Below are 21,517 nucleotides of genomic sequence, written 5' to 3' on the forward strand. Positions count from 1 at the left end.
ATCTAGATTGTTCTAAGAGAAATGGTCAAAGATGCTCCTCTTTGTATGCTCCAACTTTGTGAAATGTCATAGAAGACAAACTGCTACCGATAAGATTGGCTCTGGGGATTTTTATAAGAAACTATTATTTTTTTATGTGGTTTATTTTTTTCTCCACTGATTTAGTGGTGCAAATATTGGATTTCTATATAAGTTCAGTGTAAGATGCTGCAATAAAATATTTTATTTTAAAGGGTAAAAGGAATTAATGGAGGAAAAGCCTAAAAAATTGCTCTCAAAGGTCTTGTTCTTAAGCATTACTTTTAAGGACTCTGTAGCTGCTCACATCATATAGAAATACACAGCTCGGTATCCCTTCGTAATTTTCCAATATAGTGCCAAAAAAGTACTTACATAATTGTTTTGCTTCTACAAATCAACTATAATCAACAAAACTTTGCTTTATTGACAGAAAAAAACAAAACAAAAAAACCTTTAATGTCAAAGTGAAAACTGATTTCTACAAAATGATGATAAAAAATATAACACTAAATATTCACCCTCTTTAAAGTGGCTGACCTAAATCAACAGAGATCCAGTCAATTGGTGCTAGACTCTCTCAATGAGTTAATTAGTATTCCTGGCAACTGAATCCACAAGAACAATCCAGCAAATTGAAGAAAAGGTTATTGAAAAGTATCAGTCAGGGGATGGATATAAAAATCTGTAAGGCACTGAATATGCCTGGAGTTAAGTTAAATCCACCATCAAGAAATGGAAGGATGTCTAACTGTAACTAGATCAGGCCATCCTCACATCCCGAGTGAATGCGCATCAAGGAGGTTAGTGAGAGCAGACACCAGGTTACCATGACTACATGACTACGCAGCAGATGACAACTGTTGGCTGGGTTTTTACCAGTCAAAGCTTTATGGGAGAGAAGCAGTGAGAAATCTCATATCAAGGCACAAGTGGAAGAAAGTTCTTTGGTGTGATGAGACCAAAATGTAGCTTTTTGGCCATAAAACAAGATACTGTGTGTGGCACTCATCACCACAAACACGCCATCCTCTCTGTGAAACATGGTGGTGGCCACATCATGCTGTGGGGATCCTTCCTGGCAGCAGCCCTGGAAGGCTTGTAAAGGTAGAAGATTAAACATGAAGTCTTGGAGGACATTTTGTTTCAATCTGCAGGAGAACTACACCTTCAGAAAACATTTATCATGATTGATTTGTAAAAGGTCAAAACATCCAACTACTACTACTTTATTTATAAAGCACTTTAAAACAACAGCAGCGACAAAGTGCTGTACAGATTAAAATCAATACACTCAAAATATGGAACAGATAAAACACAAGAAGAACAAGAAAACACTAAAGGAAGTAAGGTCAAAAGTCTCAACGTGTGTTAAAAGTGTGTTTTAAAATTGGGCACTTCAAATATGTAACAGAAAATCGTTCCACGACGTTATGGAACGCTGTAAAAGTAACACTTTTACTGTTGCTGCTCCCAGGGGTGTGAATACTTTCTATAACCACCACATGATCAATTATACTGAATAAGGAGAGCTTTGACCTACTCCTTTATCTGCAGAATGATTAGACCTGTTTCCTGGTCTGAATACCTCTGTCAGTCTGCGTAATGAGAAGATAAGGCGAGCGCAGCAAAGGCCAGGTTGCAACCTGTTCACCATGAGAAGAATAGGCGGTGCCATCCAGTGAAGTGGCTGTACTCCCCACGTGTGTGTGTGCCTGCATGAGGCTTTGCATTGTTCTTTGACATTGTGCTGGCGACCTTCCAGGTGCCCTTTTGTTTAGCTTGTTCCAGGCAGCTGCGTGCCATACCTGCCCTGCTGAATTATTGAAAGTGAGGACTATACTTTGCCTCTGCAGGGATTATTAAACGCTGCAGCACTGCTACATAATTTACATGATAGCAGTCACTCCCCTAAAGTGTGTTTCGTTTAGGTGTATAGTTGAACTTTATGAAGAAAGTCGATCCTTGCGAGCTGAGACGCAAAGAGCAGCTAAAAATGACAAATTCATAAAGTCGATGGCAGATCATAGCTGTGCTGTTCCCCTGCACTCCCTCTGTCTTGCTATGGAAACACACCTTTTCTCCTCATCCTGTCATTTCCTCTAAGAAGTATCAGCTCTAGTTTCCACATGCTTTGGTGCTCCAGCTGCTCTCTCCAGCATGCACTGCTCTTTTTGCCTGTGCCTCAGAGGAAAGTAGCCGGTGGTGGCGCCTCCTTCCTGCGCATGGTGGCATCGCGGCGTGGGTTTGGATCTAGGAAACTGCTTTGTTAGCAAATGTCAAGGCTGTTTTGATGTGCTTGCGAGCCTTCACAAATCCATCCTCTGGATTGTTGAGATGTCATTCCTGCATGATTTTTTTTTTCCTTTTTTTTTTTTTTTTCTTCGTAGAGCATGGTTCAGAGCTCCTGAAACCAGGACTTGATCTGTTCATCTAATTTTTTTTCCCAGTGTTCATGCTGTGGTTTTCTGTGTTTCTCTTTGTGGAGCTAAACTGTTTTCAGTGTGACCTACTAAGATGGAGAATCCACTGCTGTCAGTCCGATGGAGTTTGGACGGGAAACGAGCCTCTTTTTACATCAACTCATGTCATGTTGACCTTTTCTGATTTCACAGGAAGCTTCCAGGAAACCATTTTGATCATGACAGCTGTGTTTTTATTTTAAAATATGTGTACATGGGTCTGGAAAACACATGTTCCCCTTTCAGATGTGTTATGTTTTTGATCATCAAACATATTTAAAGTTAGACAAGGATAACTTTAGTAAATACAAAATGACGTTTTCAGAAAATTCCCTGATCACCTCTGCAAGACCTGATTACTGCCTGACCTGCACAATTAAGAAACTCACTCAACAGGACCTGTCTGACAACATCGAGTAGGCTAAAATATTTCAGAAAGCAACGCGTTGTGTTCCAAACTCAGATTAGAATCAAAATTTCTTACGTCTATCAGTTAAGTAATGGTTAAAAATTCATTTTGGAGGATTTGTGACTCCTGTAGACCTTAAATGAAGAAAACTCTGAGTACATCAACTCATCTAGAAGAGCACAATAGAACCCCAAAGAATATCTTAACGTGCTAGCAGAATGCATTTACCTAATTTGAAGTTAGTGTTCATGACTCAACAATAAGAAAGAAGCTTGGCTAACATGTCAGCTGTGAGATTGATTTGAGTGTGTCCCATCATATCTAGGGTAAATTTGAATTTTCAAAAGTCAAGAATAATGGTTGTAGTGTGACGGTCTGATGGCTCAGATGGGAACTTGAAAACCCTCCACAATTGTTTGAAAAATGAGTCAAAATTTATCCATAGTGATGTAAAAAAAAAGTTATTCCAATTACTGCAAACACTTGATTACTGTTATTGCTGCTAAGACTGTAATTGACTTAACTTTTTCACATACAGTCATTATGTTTTGAATAGCTGTTACATTAATAAATGAAATCATCTTTTGAACACTATGGTTTGTATTTGCTCTCGTTATTTGAAGTTAAAATGTGTTTGATGATATGAAACGAATGCAAAAAAAAAGAATCTGCAAGGCTGAAGAACTTTTCATGGCAGTGTTTGGTTTAATGTTCTGTCTTTCTCTAACCTTTCTGTCTGTTTTTCTCTCTGTCAAAGCTAGTTCTTTCTTTCTGCATCTCCTCTTTAAACTCATTAGAAGTTGGGTTTTCTCTAAAGCCACTCGGCTCATTTTGTTTACTCTTCTTTGGGATAAGACGCTTCACTTTCTTAAGCAAATAAAATTTGCTGATAAGTGTTCCACATAAGGAGTCATTTTTCAAAATGTGCTCCCTGAGTAATCAAGAGTTATTAGCATAGCACCTGCTATCCATTTACCCCAGGGATTAGAGGTGGAGAGCGAATGCATTAATTTATCCTACACACACACACACACACACACACACACACACACACACACACACACACACACCAATCTGTTCACCTGCAAACGGTGGTCTCTTTTGATCCCAATTTATTACCATGCACCAGTATGCATCAGTAAATGTTGACTTTTGATCTCTAAGGTGGTGAAAGATGCTTCATGGTTTTCCTTTAGTGTTTTTCAGCACAGTGCTTTCTAGCTTTCCTCTTACACAGTCAGAGCTTTGAGCCACAGTCCAGAAATATCCAAGTCAGACAACAGTTACCTTTAGCCTCAAGCAAGTCATTCTGAATTGTGTTTCCCCTGAAACCTGTGTATTGTATTGTACCGGATAAAGTGACAGAAACCCTTAAGCTAACACATCACACCGCATGTGGCACAGGGGACATACAGGTGCTGATTCTGATTTATAGCATTTTTATTCACTACATCCTTCAGTCATTTTGTTCTCATGCTGTATATGTTGATCCAGTTGGACTCATTTCTCCTTACACTCCAGTTTGTCAGGTTATTTCAACTTGCGTCTAAAGCTACTGAGAACCTGAATATTAATGTTTCAAATTAAGCAAAGCGTAGCCTGTCCTTCCTTCCTTCCTCCCTTCAGTTTCCTGTCTGCTCTTCTACCGAGCTGCTGCAGTGTTGGCCACGGATCTTATCTGTGACAAGGCACTGCAGTCTCTACACACATTGAAGGCCAAGTTTAAGCAGCCATCGGCACCCTAGCCAGATGCCCTGGTGTGCAGTAAAGGTGGAGTCTGACAGCCTCATTTTCTATCAATCAATCAATCAAATTTTATTTGTATAGCACATTTCAACAGCAAGGCATTTCAAAGTGCTTTACATAATTAAAATAAAAACAGCATGTGACATCGAATAAACAGTGAGAAAGAGAGAGATTTTGAAAAAAAAAAAAGATTAAAAAAGATAAAACCATTAAACCCGCGCCCCTTTTAGGACTTCAGTTAAACGTCGTTTAACTGGGACTCTAACCTAGTATGACATCAATGTGGCGATTGTCATATGTAAGTCCTAAGACATTCATCCAGTCTCACATGAGCCTCGTTTGTTTCTTTCCTTTTCCTCTTGAATCTTGGCCGGATGGGGCCTAATGTGCTGATAGTCAGTGGAAAGATTAGCCCCGGCCAAACCTTTCACCCTCTCTGTGTGTCTATATGACAGCAGTACATTTCACTGTCCAACCTCCAGCAGAGCTCAGAGTTCAGCCAGCAGCTCTGTCAGCACTATGTTTCTGCCTCATCTCACATGCTGGTGGGCCAGCTCAGTTATTCATCTGTGTGCAGCTGGTGGACTTGGCTATAACTTAGCTGGCATGTGAAGAGATGTATGAGGCGCATCACCATCCCGGAGGATTTATTCAGACAGCAAACAATCAAAAATGACACTGACACACCGAGTTTCTACAGTAATTTATCAGCTTTCAGTCATTTTAGTATCAGTGACTTTAAAAGAAAATGTAGACTCAGGGTTAGTTTTTGGCAAAACTGTAATAATTATAGTATCACATTGAATTTTGGTGTTCTAGAGCCTCGTTTTTTCACAGCAACAATGCTTTGAATTTAACGGTTGCTTTCCAAAATTTCCCTTGCTAACTCTCTCCAGTTTGCTGAATATGACGACGATCAACCAAAAGGCTTTTGGACTATGTGTTGCAGATGGATCAGACCAAATAGAAATAACTGATGCATGTGAGCCAGGCCAGTCCAGTTTCATAGCAGCAAATTCTGAATAAAAATACCAATCCAGTAGATGAAATGAACTTTAAAGAGGTTCATTCAGCAGTTAGAGATGAATTCTCACTATTATTTTTACTTCAGTTCCACTATGAAAGGCTGGAAAGCATCTTTACATTTACTGCTGCATAATGGCGCTATCATATAGCTTGCCGATGATAAATATGATTCATAGTTTGACTGACTCCAGATTGGGATCTTAAAAGGAAGATCTGTGGAGAGTTTACTAGTTTGTTTGGCCCTGAACTGGTCCAAGATTTCTTATTTTACCAGATAAATATGCCATTTGCTCCCTCTCTTTGATCTTTATAGCATTTGCTTTTTGTCAAGGTGAGTCAGGCTGTTCTGTGGGGCTGTTTTTGTCCTTGACTCAGGCCAGGGGGAAAGTAAGCCATTATATTTAATGTGCTCTGTGCCTCAGTTCTGATAATGGCAATAATAACGAGGCTGAGTGTGTCTCTGGGTATTTGTGGCTGTATGTAGGATACCTTTCTACTGGAGCAATGCTTGTTTGTTTGCCCTTTTGATTTTTTGGTCTGGCATTAACACACAAACCGAGACGGCTTCCTTTCATTTCCTTTATTACGCATCCAACCTCTCTCTGCTCTTCCTGGTTTTACTCCTTTCTGAATTGTTCTCTGTGTCTGTGACCTTTAGGACATCTGATATATTTCTCTTTCATTCTCCATCAGATGCAAGCATCAGATGCATTCTTTCTCTTACCTCCTGTTTGTCCCCACACTCCCTCCTCGTCTTCCTCCAATATGGCTAATGTAGATTACATTAATAATACATGTCACAGTAAAATCTGCTCTTTTATGTCCCTGCATTGCTGACTTGCCAAAGTCAGACTGGACTTAAATTAAGGGTGTAATTTTGTTAACTGTAATTTGATTGTCTTTAGCAGCCACTGTGCTTTCTGTATGTTACGAGGAGGGAGTTGGTTCTTGGCGACAGACTGTGAATGAATTATTATGCGGTGAATGGGGCACCACTCAATTTTAAGCATTTATTTATGTTTTTTCTAAAGGGCTGGAAGTGGGGATGTGGGGTTTGCATTATCCAGGATTTAATCAGCATTCAGCTTGGGAAATAATACTGATTAGTGCTTCATCACTTTGATTTACTTCAGATGAAACAGACATGCAGTGCTGAGCTATTTATTTCCACATTACTGATCATATATTATTATATTTAATGGGCTTTTATATGGTAGACAGACACAAAGTAGTGCATCACTGTGAAGCGGAGGGAATAGGATCCATGATTTTTCACTGTTCACAAAAAAATATATTAAATAGTATGGAAAACACCTGTTAACATCAATTGAGTCATGTCAGTAAAATCTCAGTTATATTAAGGTCTGGCCTTTAGATAGGCCCTTCTAATGCTTGGAACCTTCTCCACACCTGCCTCCCAAATCCATGTGATGTGTTCCTTGGTCCTAATAATGATGCTGTTTGTTCTCTAACAAAACACTGAGCACTTCACATTACAGCTGTAATTATAGTAAGGCTAAATTACACACAAGCTAATTCTAACTACTAATTAGGGGACTTCTGATGGCTGTTGTTTGCAATTGATCTTATTTAAGGGCATGTATCTGTTAAGGTGGCTAAATGGAAACAAATGAAACACTTTTTGAAAAATATAAAAAAATATATTATTTTCCTTCTGCTTCACAATTGTATTGCATATTTGCATAAAATCCAAATAAAATACATTGAATTTTTTTTTGCTGTATCTGTGGATGCACTGATGCAAAAATTTGGGTCCATGTTGACATTCGAGATTAAAACTGCTGCAATAGCCGACAACTGATTTTTAACCTTTTTGACACTTTAAAGAAGACTACCACACCGCTGATGGGGGGCTGCTTCTTTGCGTCAGTTAAATTCCCCCACAATCCTTTGCTGCATCTCTATGACATGACCAACTTCCCCTTTCCCCTCTAAGAACAAATGGAAAAAAGATGGAAATAAATATAAGTTTATTTCCAGTTTTATTTATCAGATACAATATATTGAAAAAAAAAGACAAATGTCCGCTGACAGCTGTAACATTACTAAATATGAAGAAATTCTTCACAAACCCGCTTATTCTAAAAAAAGCCGGTTTAGGATTTTTCTGACTCTCCCATCATACTTCAGCTCCATCAGGATAAGACATATTTAAACGCCTAACTTTGAGTGGCCTCCACCAGCGCTCTTGTATTGTTACGATGATGTCTGATGGTTTTCTGTGTGACTCTGTGAATGCCACATGCGTGTTTTTTGTCATCCAAGGCCCTGCTGAACACAGCAGAGGCCACAATGTTCTCTAACAGTTGTTTGTCCTCCCTCCTCCTCCTCTGAAATGGACCCGTTTGCAGACGGAGGTAACTCCACGAGGGCTCAGCGTGGCCCCACATCCTTCTACCCACCGCACTCTGCCGTCACTCCTCCACTAGGCATGCTCTGTCCTTCTGTGTGGTGGAGCGTCCCACTTCTGTCTTTCAAGTCTTTCTCTGAGTGTGTGCATGTAAATAAAGGACTTTCATGCAACGCTGTTAATACACACACACACACATGCTGACTGGAAAACATCAGATCAGCTGAGCATCTCTGTGTGTAGGGAGTTAAATTAACATGTTTTCTGTTTGAGTTGGGTTTCAGAGATGGTTAATTAAAACTGTGTTTGTGCTACAGTCTCTCATGATGTTTCCCCCTGTTTTTAATGTCACCTTCACACTGTGAGTAAAGCCTCTGGTGGATAATGTGTCTCCAACCTGACCTGACCACTCACTAATTGTTTTTCGATGTCACCCTCACCCATCTGAATGGCTTCACGTGTATGCAGCAGTTGCATGACTCCTGTCATAACCCGTCTGGATATAATTAACCCTTATGTGCATTGTGACTTTTTTTTTTCTCGATATGTGCGTGGGGAAAAAATAACAATGCTTATGTGTCCATTGCGTACTGTACATGCTCTCTGTTTCAACTCTGAAACACACCGTCGCTGCAGAATCTGTAAAGTTTGTGCTGTTTGTAACTTTTTTCCCCCCTTTTTTTCTGTCCTGACCTGGATGAGCAGAAAATTGCCCAGGAGAGAGAGAAGTTTGCAGATGAGGACAGCATATTTTATGCATTAGGAGAATGTGGCCTTATCTCCTTCTCTGACTACATTTTCCTCACTACAGTGCTGTCCAGTAAGTATAATCTGTTCACATTGCCTGTGGGTGACAAGTTCGCAGAAGAAAAGTATTGATTCCTCGCTGTCTTTTATACATTTTGCTAAGTTCCAGCCACATATTTTCATGTACTTTATTAGAATTTGTGCATAAATTAGGTAATAAATAATTCTGTAAGAGGAAAACAAGGTTCAAATTTAAGTATCTGAAAAGTGTGACACACTTTTTCAGTCCTTTTTACTCTGATATCCCTACAAACATTGCATCTACCTGCCTCAAGCGATGTGACACAGCAAGTGTGACAAAGAACATTTTGTGGTCAGATGAGATGAAATTTGAGTTTTTTTAGTCTGTCTGTTGTTTGTATGTGGGAGAAAAAAAATAACTGAACACTTCACATTGAAGCCACTTTCCCTATGTGGTGGCAGCATTGTGCTGTGGGAATACTTTCCTTCAGGAGAAACAAGGAAGCTGTTCAGACATGATGAGAAGCTGGATGCAGCCAGATACAGGACGATGCTGGAAGAAAACCTGGCACTTCAGATTCACCTCATCTAGAATGTTAAAAATAAAAAATGGCCTAGTCAAAGTCCAGCCTAAATCCAGTTGAGAATCTTTGGTGATTCTTGATAAATGCATTCTATCTAAGCAAGCTGAAATTAGCTTGTTTTCATTCTATACTTTTCAAATTTTAAGTTATTGGATGCAGGGGAATTGATTGCACTGTAGATTATTTAGGGGTCTGAAAACAAAAAGCATGCCACACTTCAGATTCCTATTTACAGGAAAAAGAGTGTAAATCACCTCCTACTTCACAATCATACCCTAATAAAATGTTGCTCAGTCATAAAATCCCAAATACATACATTGGTGTTTCTTGTTGCAATGGAGCAAAATGTGAAAAGGTTAAAAATGTGTCAATACTTTTGCAAGGCGCTGCATCTTTTCTGCTTCTATAATGCGGCAAAAGAGACTCATTATGAAAGCTGACCTTTTCCAGTAAGATGATGTTAGTTTGGTCAGCTCTGTTTGCGTTGCATAAGCTCTTCCTCTGTTAGGTTTCCTGTGCACTCGGCTGGACAGTTTCTTTAAAATTAGCAGCTGAATCAAACAGAAACTGAAGTTGCACGGTAATGTTTCTGCTCAGAGTATTTCAACTAATAGTAATACAAATTTTACTTCCATCCCTCCTCTTTAAGGTTGTTGAATTTATTTACATTTGTAGTTTAGCTAGTTCATTTATTATAATCTGTTTGTATGAAGAATGTCTCAGGCTGAGTCATTTTTAAGGAGAAATGCGAGGAACCGGACAGGTTGCAATCCATTTTATATACAAATGTAGACCAGTGATGGATGCTTTTTTGCAAAAATTTGTTCCATCTTAGTCATTCATATTAAATAAATCAAATCTATCCTTTAAATCTACAGACTTAAATTACATTCAGCCGTTTCATATCTGTAGGATTTCTGTGCAAAGCAGCAGTTGTCTGCTAAAGGTCAGATTATAAACCACCTTTGTGGGGTGGGGTGGGGTGGTCTGCTTAGGGCTTAAATGCATCTAGAGTCCCACAGGATCCCTGTTAAGATGCTGAAATCGTTTACCTGGGTGTTCATCTGGGGCTTTTGCACCATAGTTCAAACCAATCAGCTTCCTGGTAGCTGCCAGTTTATTTTACATTTGGGAATTGGTGACCTGAGAGGCTGTGATGCTGCAGCAACATAAGTAATGTTAGGAAATGAAAACATTAAATGCTTAGAGGATTTGAAAGCAGTCACCTACTGGTTTAAGCATTAAGCCAGTACGTTTTCTTCAATACGTCATATAGCACAATATATCTGTAAGGAGCAAACATTTTTCTCAGCGCTGTATGTTGCAGCAGCACCACTGCCGGCAGACGGAGAGGTTAATTGTGCCGTTTTTGTTTGGTGCTCAGAGGAATGTTTATTGTCTGTATGTTTGACCCGAAGCCCATCCCCAGTGGTGTGATCACACAACCTGCTCCATAGTAAATATGTCATTACTTTTTGCGGCTCCTCTCTTCATATTGTGCCGCGCTGATTTAAGAGCGTATCTCTTTTTGTGTCTTCGTGTTCTGCTGTGTCCAGCTCCCCAGAGGAACTTTGAGATTGCTTTCAAGATGTTTGACCTGAACGGCGATGGAGAAGTGGACCTGGAGGAGTTTGAACAGGTCAGACTGCTAACAGCAGAAGAAATGGGAAACGTTTGAATACTCAGCAAAAATGGTCAAATTTGAACTGTAAAACACTGACATGGAATAGAGTTGGGACCGATCTCCAGTAAAATTAAGTTTGACAAACATTAATGAATAAATTAGAGGAATTAAATGCTATAAGTCAGCGTCTGTATCCAGATTTCTGCAAGATATTTTTACAGTGTTGTCTGCTTCTGTTTTTTTTAGACAGTATAGATTCTTATCACTAAAGGATTTAAAACAAAAATCCACCAACTCCTAACCCCCAACTGATTCCTCAGAGCGTCTGCAGCCTTGTGTCATGTGACATCTTTCGTGTTCAGGTCCAGAGCATCATTCGATCCCAGACCAGCATGGGCATGCGGCACCGCGACCGCTCCACCACAGGAAACACTCTGAAGACGGCCGGCTGCAGCTCTGCCCTCACCACTTATTTCTTTGGAGAGGACCTGAAGGGGAAACTCACTATTGGCAGCTTCCTGGAGTTTCAGAGGAAACTGCAACACGATGTGCTCAAACTAGAGGTAACAAAAAAGGAAATTAAAGCCATAGGTTTGATGTATCAATAAAATTTGCTCCAGGTTTATCTTTTTTTATCAGTAACTGCACACCGGCTCCTTGTAGACGCTGACAGTGATGTATAACTGTGATATTTCTATTGAGCACATCCAGTAAGATTTACTCACCAAATGTTTTTGTGCCTGTTGGGTATCTTACAGTTTCTCTGAAAAGTTTACACATTCAGCTGATATAGTGCAATTTTTTAAACATTTGCTCATCTGCGTCCCAACAAGAACTAGAAATTAAAGTTTCAAACACCAATAAGTTTTGACTAAAACCTTTAATTGTCAGCTGTAGATATGAAGATGGATTTTTTAGCACCTTATTAATCCCAAGCTGGAAACTCGATCAAGGGTCTGCAAAAAATATATATACACATTTTTGCCTTCAGTCCAGCTAAGTAAAACCTGCTTAGAGCCACAAATGTTACCTGATATTTTGAATAAAGATAACTACTATTGAAAATTTAGATCATATAAAGAGCCAACCTTTTATTCTTATTTTTATGTTTTTTTAAGAAAAATATAAAACTGTAGGTGAAAAGAGGAAAGTTACATTTTCTTTTATGACATGTTCATATTTTTTTGAAAAAATGTGTAAAAGAATGTGCATAATTTCCAGAGGAAAATTACAACAATCCCCCAAGGAATTTTATCGTCTGGTTCAGTTTTTACATATCTGGGTCATGAGGCTGAAACTGGTGCTTTTTTAAAATGGTTTCATCGTTTTCAAAAAAATGTGTGATCGTTCTGTCACTTTAAAATCTGTAATGTGTTTTTTACAATCAAAAACATGTCTAGAAATTATGTAAAATGTTTTAATATTCAAATTTTGAACTTGCGCTGTATCAGAACCTTTGGGTTCAACAAAGTTTTGATGTTTAAGCAGCACCAAAGAAAACCAGTGCATTTTCGTGGCAGCACTATAGTTGTAGCAATAACAGGCAATCAGTGCTGGCCATGCATGCATGCTGTCAACATTTCGAGCGCCCAGACTGATGAACAAACAGCGAGTGAAATTACAAACCCGAGACTGACGTGTTTCCAATAGATTCAGACATAGTTTTCTCAACCCTGGTAGACTGGTTTTGTTTGGGGATTCAATTAATTGGCTGGCTTCAGTGTTCAAAAGCTTTCAGTCCATGTCAGGTTTTCTGTTGGTTGGTGGTTTCCCAAAACGTCAAAGTAATAATAAGAGACGAGGAAGAGGAAAACCAACGATGTGACATTTTCTGTACACTATATAGTAGTGCTATATCACAAATAGTGCTGAAACGATCAGCGGGATTAATCAAGATGAATCAATTATTGAAATAATGATAGTTTTAGCTTCACCTGGTGCATATTTCTTTTCAGGCAAAAGGGGAAATCTTCTTATGAAACTTGCTATTTTTAAGCTCATATTTTATCAGATTTAATTGAATCAAATTTCTTAATTTCTTGGTTTGGTGCTGTCGTTTTTGATCAAAACAGGTCTCTCTTGTCAATGAGACAACTTGTATAAATACAGGTCACATAAAAATATTCACTGGGAAGACTATTAACTGAATTATTATTATTATTTTTTTTGCATTTTTAATGTATTTCTAATATTGTATAAAAAAAAGCTTAAGAGGGTAAATGAAAAATCAGTAGAATGTGCCAGCTTGTTTGATTAATAATTGATAAAACAATCATTATTTGCATTCCTAAAGTACTGGCAATTTCTGACCTGTTTCACTAAATAAACTAAAATTACAGGAGGACAACATTGTATCTATAGCTAGGCTATCAGGATCCTTTTAATAGTGACCAGGTTCCTGGTCTCTTTTACTTTAAGGAACCTTTTCTGGCTGCATGGACAACAGCAGCTTAATAATACCAGAAGTGCAGCAAATTTCCAGAGGTCTTCACATCCAGAGGGAAACATGAGAGAGAGCATTTAAGCTGTCAAACGGCATCAAATCTCGCCCGGCTCCCCCAAATAAACACTGTTGTTAAGTCATCCAGTGAAACATGGATAGCATAAAGCACATTCAGCTTTAATGTCTCTAAACAAGATTCAACTTGAAGCCTGACTCCAGTATTTACTGTTCCCCGTCCTCCCCCCACGCCATCCTGCTCATAGTAATCTGTCAGTCCCTCTGGGGAACGCTCACTTCCTATCTGTCCGTCTCCACAGTTTGAGAGGAACGACCCGGTGGACGGCAGGATCACGGAGAGGCAGTTTGGAGGGATGCTGCTGGCGTACAGCGGCGTCCAGTCACGGAAACTCAAGCAGATGCAGAAAGGCTTGAAGAAGATGTTTAAGGATGCACAGGTGGAGCCGTGTTTTTGTTTATCTGCAGTCAGAGACAGTCAGGTTTATTGTACTTTATTGTGCACGAATCTCATAATTTCACCAAATCCATGAACTGAAAACTGCCACACAACATCGTCACCATCCACTTTAAGGCTAGCTTCACATCGCCATGGTTAGAAAAAACAAGTCCCTGCTTCAGAATGAATACCTTCAAGACAAATTAGTTCACAGAAAAAACAACAGTCGAGACAAAAAACTAAATCTGAGGCTGTGTGTATTATTGTGGGCCAGGCATTAGAGAAAACCAACTATAAATTCAAACTCAAGTTTCTTCTTGGCTTTTTCACCCAGTTCAGAAGCGTTGTCAACCAAAATTGACGATGCATGTCTGCAAATGTCTCACCTGAACTCTCCTGGATTTAACAATATTTGACAAACCTGATAGAAACGTTTAGAATCTTCTGCTCAGCTGTGTTTGTGAACGGCAAGGTAAAAAGTAAGGCATCGATAAGAAATGATAACACTTTCTATTCCAGTCATCATCCACCTGGTCAACACTGTTTGGCTTTGATCAAAGAAAGAGCTGTCGTTGCGTAGAAAAAGCTAACATTTCATCCATCTTTGAGCTTCTCCGGGATCTCAGTCTCCACAGACTCCAACCATTTCATACTTTGTTCGGCTTCTTTAATATTTCTCTTTCAGTTGCTTTCTTTTACTTTGATTTAAGTTGATGCTCCAGAAAGGAGGCTGTAACTTTTTTTCACCGGCGCCAACTTTCTTCCACTGCTCCCAGACATATTGCTTCAAGCACTAAAAACAGGAAAGAAGAGATGAAAATTAAAACAAATATGTGTTTTCTGTTTTGTATTTGCTTTCATAATAGCTCCTCTGTAGTCTAATGAGCTCATCAGTCATCTCGGTGAAATTGTGTCCGTGCGTTTTACATCCTGAAAGTGACACAGGAGCTACTAGAAACTAAAGCTGGCAAACATCACAGTGAAATATTGAAAACCACATGCCAGAGAGAGGCAGGATGAGGCATGTCTGATGGAGAAGTACAGAAATTATCTTAGAAAAAGGAACAAAAACAAAGCAACGTTCTGTATTTTTAGTTTGTCTGAACAAAAACTGCAAGATAAAAGCCTTTTATTTCAAAGAAAACATCCAAAACAGAGAAAAAGCTGCTGAAACCCTTTAGGGAGTGGCTGTTGAACTTTGCGTCACCATTTCAAATGGTTTTTTAAGGTTCTGAGCCAAAACCTTGGGAGTTTCTGCTGGAATATTTCGTTACTGAATCCAAACAAACATCTGAAACCACAACATGACAACTAAAATACAGCTGGGATGTAGGGCTGAAACGAGTAATTAGATTAATCCTGATGAATTGATCACTGAAATGATCGTCAACTAATTTTGTAATCATTTAATTAACTGGAGTATACAGATTTAAAAAGGCAATTTGAGCATTTTAGGCAACAAAATATTTATTTCCTTGTTTTAAAAATTAATTGAATTGTTTATGTGTATATTTTAATGTATTTCTGATACAGTATTAAAAGAAATCTTAAGTGGTTAAAAGAAAAATTTGTAGAATGTGTAAATTGTTTAATCCGATTGATCGTCAGTTACTAAAATAATTACTTGCAGCCCTTCTAGGACGTAAAGCCAACCACCACGGATGCCCTCTTTCTTCTCTTTCATGTCTATTTCTGGTTTCATACTAGTTCATACTGAGTGCAATGAGCCCCTCAGTCAGTTCAGTGAAGTTATACAGGGCATGATGAGGCATAACCTGATGGAGAAATTCAGCCATTATCTTAGAAAAAGGATCTTAAACAGAGCAATCACCTGAATTATCAATATTACTGGGCTTAAGAGATCGGCCTCCTTACTGGAGAATTACTTATAAGTCCAAGTTGAACTGTGAACCATGAAACGAACACTGTGTATCACCAAAATAAGCACAGTGAGACATGATGGTGGCAGCATTGTGATGTGGGCTTATTCTATAAAGCTGAAAAATAGATTCCACTGTGAGCATCCCCATAGAGATACCAGACTAGAGTTACAAAGGCAGCCAAAGTATATCCAGTTTATCTTCAGGCTGTGGTTTTGTAATAGCTCCTCTTTAGTGTAATGAGCCCATCAGTCAGTTTAGTGAAGATATGGGAGGCATGATGAGGCATATTTGATGGAGAAGTGCAGCAATTATCAGAGAAAAAGCAGCATAAGCAGAGCGGCCCTGCAACTCATGCTAAAGATGCATCCTTGCTTTGTCTCCCTCTAAGGAGTTAAACATCACACAGCATCACTCTCCGTTTCTGCACTTCCATCACTTAGCCTCTCTCATCCTGCTGTTTGGCGTTCAGATTTCCACTAACCCATGAAGTAAATATAAAATAAAGAAACCAGAAATGTGTTGCCAAAAAGCAGCTGTTCGCTTTTCTTTGCAAATGAACTCCGGAGCAGCAGCTGTCTGGTGGTGATTCTGAAGGGTTTGTGTTTGTATGCGTGTGTGTTTAACACCGTCTGTTCTCCTGTCCGTTCGTCGTGCGCTGATCATCCATGTGTGTCGAAAGCTTCTGCCCGCTTCCTCTTGTCATTTGTGTCACACTGCAGACCTGCTCTCGGTTACGGTTGCAGATCTCATTGTGACAGTTTGTGGCTAAACTTTTTCCTTTCCTATTTTCTTCTTCTTTTTTTTTCTACACAGGGAATCACTTTTGAGGAAGTGGAGAATTTCTTTACCTTTCTAAAGAACGTGAACGATGTGGACACAGCACTTAGTTTCTACCACATGGCTGGGGCTTCAATAGATAAAGGTACGCCCTCTCTCGCTTTAACTGTTATCACTTTTACCCTCTGAGATGTTAGAACCCTGCAAACCAAATCTACTTTCAGCTTGGCTTCGTTCCCACCCTTCACTCAGCTCTCTGTCATTCGTTTCTCCATCCATCTGTTTATCTACCACTCCTCTTTAAGACTGTAGCTGTGACTGCTAGGGGAGGTCCTTCCTGCCCACAGCGTCACCTTCCACGACGACTCTGAAGATACTTGGATGATACGAGTTACAACATTTAATTTCTCTTTGGGATACATAAAGTATTTTTTAATTGAAGCCTTTATTTTGCAGTAACAGAATTAAGAGAAGAAGCCATGACAAAGCAGCTTTGAAATGAGTAGCAGTACAGGAACGACAGAGAGGAGGAGACCACCCCAAAATGCAGTGGTTACACCCACGTCAGGTTTTCAGATACATCACTATTAATCATACACATTCCTCTTGGGTTCACTACTCAGTTTCCTTTACCTGGAAACCTTTTTAAAATGCACCGCATCATGAACCCCGATGAGAAAACATTAAAACCTGTGACCTCTGCCAGAAAACCAGGAATGGGTCATCAGTTGCTCTTTCCGCTGGATAATGATCCAAAACATATGTCCATATTTACATAGTTGGTTCACCGGACACAAAGCTAACCTTTCTCAGTCCTCAGACATAAATCCTGTAAAACCCGTGGCGAGCTGAAGAGAGGAGAGCAGCATCATCCCTCTCTCTGTTTGCTCCACCTTGGGAAATCTTCAAGGAGAAGTGCTGTCCTGCTGACGTTAGGGTGCAAATATTTATAGCACCAGCGATTTTATTAAACCGCTATTTCCCAAACGTTGGACGCTGAAAGCTTTTTCTTCATCTTTAGCAGAGTTTCTAATCAGTGTGAAGGCTGAATTATTCATCACTGATTAGGTTATTTGAATGTCTTAACTTTTTTTATTATTACATGCTAATAAGAACAGTTTGACATCAGCGCCTGAGAATCTGCCGCTTTCTAATATGGAAACCGTTTGATGATTCATTGTCTCCTATGTTTATTGTCAGGAGACAATGAATAAACCTCCTTATGTTTTCTGTCTGCACATCTATTCACTGATGAAGCAGCAGCAGCTGCGTTAACGCGGTGAGGAGTCGGCCCTGAGGTGCCACAGTTCGGACTCACATTAACTCACCAACGTCTGTCTGAAACCATCAGCCTGCTGCCAGGCATGAGTCTGCAACTTATCTTCTCTCCTCTGCTGTCCACTCCAAAACCGACTCCCTGCTCTTCCCGCCTACAGGAGCTCTCGGATCGTTTGCTGCTTTTCTATATCTGTTTTTTTTTTTTTTTTTCCGTTCCTCCTTTTTGCTTTCATCTTTCTAATCTCACTCTCAAATCCAATGATTTCACACCCTTTCCCTGCTCTCTCTCTCTCGTATGTGGGCGTTAAGTGAGGAACTGCACAATGGCTCTCTGAAAGGTACAAAAGAAGGCCGCTAATGGGCTTCTTGGTGGGATTTGTCTCAGGTTTTTTTTTTTTTTTCACCATTTGCTTTGACTTTTTTTTCATTATGATGGACCTTTTTCATAATTTTTTTTCACTAATTACATTGACTTGCAGAAATATTAATTTCATGTGACAGACTAACACAAGCTAGTGCCATTTCTTTCCTTTTCCAGGTACAATGTCATTTACAAAAATGATGTCTTTATTGTTTTTTAAAAACTAAATACTGCTGTCTCAGTACTTTTAGGGTTGTTTACAGTTTACCTCTACAAGCTCTGAACACTTATAGACTAAAAGGTTTGTCCATTCATCTTCGCAGTTTTGCTACAAATCAGTTAGATTTGACCTGCAATTTGTAATTCATCCCTCCATTCTACATTTGATTTTAGGCTTTGACTAGGCCACACAGTGTAATTGGTATAAACTCTCTTTCTGAGCTACATATATTGATATATTGAAAATTATGCATATTTTTTCCCACTTTATTTGATCAATAACATCATATCCCAACATAATTGAAACTACCTTTACAGTGGACCACATGCCAGTTCCTCATCAGCTTCTAATCCCAAACACCTTTGTCTCCTCACAGCCTCCATCTTTCTTTTCTCCCGATACTCCCCGCTCTTCCTCGTAGTCCTCCTCCTCCTCTCTCAGCCTCTCTCCTGTCTCTCTGCTGAATGGAAGAACCTGCCTAGTATTGATCCACTGCAGTTTGACTTGTGTACACAATGCTCTCGGTGTGAGCTCGCTCAGACCTTTGTTACTCTGAAATCTCTCCCCCTCTCAGTTACCATGAAGCAGGTGGCCCGCACCGTTGCCAAGGTGGAGCTGTCGGATCACGTGTGCGACGTCGTGTTTGCTCTCTTCGACTGCGACGGTAAGCACACGACTGTCTCATTATCGTATCCCTCCACTGGAGATAATTAAACACAGCATATAGCCCCAGTAGATATGAAGAAACTGAAGTCATCGGAGCATTCACACCCCTTGAACTCGTCACATTTTAGTCACATTACAGTGTTGTCGTATTTTAACAGGTAGCAGCTATCCAAATCAACCCTGTGTGGAAATGTAATTGAATTAACTGATTAATTTTGGTTCAATTTCACTAGCCACACCCTTTATTATGACCGGACCTGTAGATTCAACAATTATATCCGTTTTGATATCATGGAGTAGGCCAAAAGATCTCAAAAAGCAACACATCATACATCAGTCTGAAGAAATTAACAGATGAGAAAAACAGTAATTGACATCCAACAGTCTGGAAATGGGACTCCAGTGGAAGCCTTTATCCACAGAGAAAAGATTTAAAAGCAATGAACCTTCCCAGGAGTTGCAGTCTAACAAAATTTCTCCAAGCGTATCTCCAGCTCTGCAGGGCCTCATTTCCCTCAGTCAAGTTCACTTTTCATGGTTTAACCATAAGAAAGCAAAATGGCTTCCACGACACTTCCAAGATAGAATCCAGATCTGACCCAAAAGATCACAATGGCCCATCTCTCATTCCCAACATTCTCTGGAAAATATCCTCCAGAGAAAAGTGGAACTTTGTTTAGGATTTGCATCCTGTTACTGCAGCTGGAATAAAAATATCCCAGAAAGGGTGATCATAACAAGAGTCAAATACAGTGGAGGTGCGATGGTCTGCAGCTGCTCTGCTTCTTTGGGTCTTTGACCGCTTAAAATAACTGATGGAACCGTGAATTCTGATGAAATGCATAAAGTTTCTAAAAAAAGAGAGAGAGCGAGCAAGAGAGAGAGAGAGAAAGAGAGAGAGAGAACATCCGGCCTTCAGCTTAAACTCCTTTGGGCGATGCAGTTGGACAATGATCCAACAAAAACAAACAAACCAACATTAGGATTTTTAAGTGGCCTTAGTCTAAGTCTGGACTTAAATCCAACTGAGATGAAGCAGCACGACCTCAAACAGACCGATCGTAGTTGAAACCCTTCAGTATATTTGAAACAATTTTCTCTAAAGGACAACATTTCTCCCTTGTGAGAGAAAAGACTCATTGTCAGGTATCACAAATGCTTGATGGCAGTTTCTGTTGCCAAGGGTGATTGATGATAAATATCATTGTGACAACAAAATGTTAGGAGTGAAGCAGCTCCTTATTGTTAACATTTTGATGAAAAGAAAATTGGTTTTAAAAATCTCGTTTGGCCAACCCGAGTGAGAGATTTGGTTGCCATGTCAGCCACACGTGTTTTGGGCATGCCTCTACCCGCTATCTGGTCTCTGCTGGAGAACAGCATTCCCTCAGTATGATGCTCCTACCACCATGTTTCACAATAAGGCTTCTTGGATGTTATTTTTCCATTCATCATTTTGCAATTATTCATGACTTTTGTGATCAAATCCGAATAGAACACGTTGCAGTTTGAATGTGACAAAATGTTGTGCTTTTCAAAGGGTGTGAATATTGTCCGTGTTGTATCGCCTCTAGAGTTGAGAAAATTGGAAGTCCTCTCCCCCTCCTCTTACTTCCCATTCCTTCATTATTTCATCACCTCCCTCCCCCTGTCTGTCTCCTCCCACCCTTCTCCCTCCTCGTCCGCCTCCTCCAGGGAATGGGGAGCTTAGCAACAAGGAGTTCATCGCCATCATGAAGCAGCGGCTGATGCGTGGGTTGGAGAAACCCAAAGACATGGGCTTCACCCGGCTGGTGCGCGCCATGTGGAAGTGCGCCCAGGACACCGCCTGGGACTTCGCCGCTCCGAAGACGTAATGGACACCATTTCAGAGGCGTTTTGTGTGGAGAGAGACAAAGACGCTCTTGTTCAGGAGAATCGACATGAACTCAGTAAAGCTGCAGCTCTGAGGGCGATCATCAGTCATTACTGCATGCTGCTGTACTTCAAGCTATTAACCCACCGTGACTGAAACATCCTGAATGGCTCCTGCTCTTGTGCCTTTCTGAGGCCTTGCATTGTACTTGTGTTTTTCAGAATATTGCTAAGTTTCTGCTTATTTTTCTTTCCCATATTCAAGCTTTTTAATTATTTGACTTAAAAACACTAAAATCAACTGTTTTTCTTTCCTATTTGATTGCAATTAAGAGTAAAAGGGGAGTCAGTTTTGTTTTTACCCACATATGTTTGTTCAGGACTGACACCGGCCGCTCAGTTTGTTTTGCACAAAGCAAATCAAGTCCCACCGCTTCTTCTATCTTAATATTCCTCACCAGTTTGTCCAATAAAGAACATACTTCTTTTTCTCTAAAGATAAATCTTCAAAGAAAATCCTATTAAAGATTTTTTTCATAATGTAAATGCGCAGTTGTTCTTCTCTTCAGTCTG

General features: G+C 39.7%; 1 protein-coding gene across 1 annotated transcript in view; it reads left to right on the plus strand.

The window, feature by feature from the left end:
- The window catches only part of micu1 (mitochondrial calcium uptake 1), a 41,895-nt gene extending 20,405 nt beyond the window's left edge, over window positions 1–21,490 (plus strand). Inside the window, exons 6-12 of the mRNA XM_015010345.2 lie at window positions 8,738–8,852; window positions 10,941–11,023; window positions 11,371–11,571; window positions 13,769–13,906; window positions 16,602–16,710; window positions 18,999–19,088; window positions 20,786–21,490. Of these exons, the coding sequence (XP_014865831.1) occupies window positions 8,738–8,852; window positions 10,941–11,023; window positions 11,371–11,571; window positions 13,769–13,906; window positions 16,602–16,710; window positions 18,999–19,088; window positions 20,786–20,946 (897 nt within the window). The 3' untranslated portion in view covers window positions 20,947–21,490. The remainder of the gene's footprint in view (window positions 1–8,737; window positions 8,853–10,940; window positions 11,024–11,370; window positions 11,572–13,768; window positions 13,907–16,601; window positions 16,711–18,998; window positions 19,089–20,785) is intronic.
- Window positions 21,491–21,517: the final 27 nt, after the last annotated feature.

Source organism: Poecilia mexicana, unplaced genomic scaffold (genome assembly GCF_051168715.1).
Source record: "Poecilia mexicana isolate PSO_F unplaced genomic scaffold, ASM5116871v1 scaffold_15, whole genome shotgun sequence".
NCBI lineage: Eukaryota > Metazoa > Chordata > Actinopteri > Cyprinodontiformes > Poeciliidae > Poecilia > Poecilia mexicana.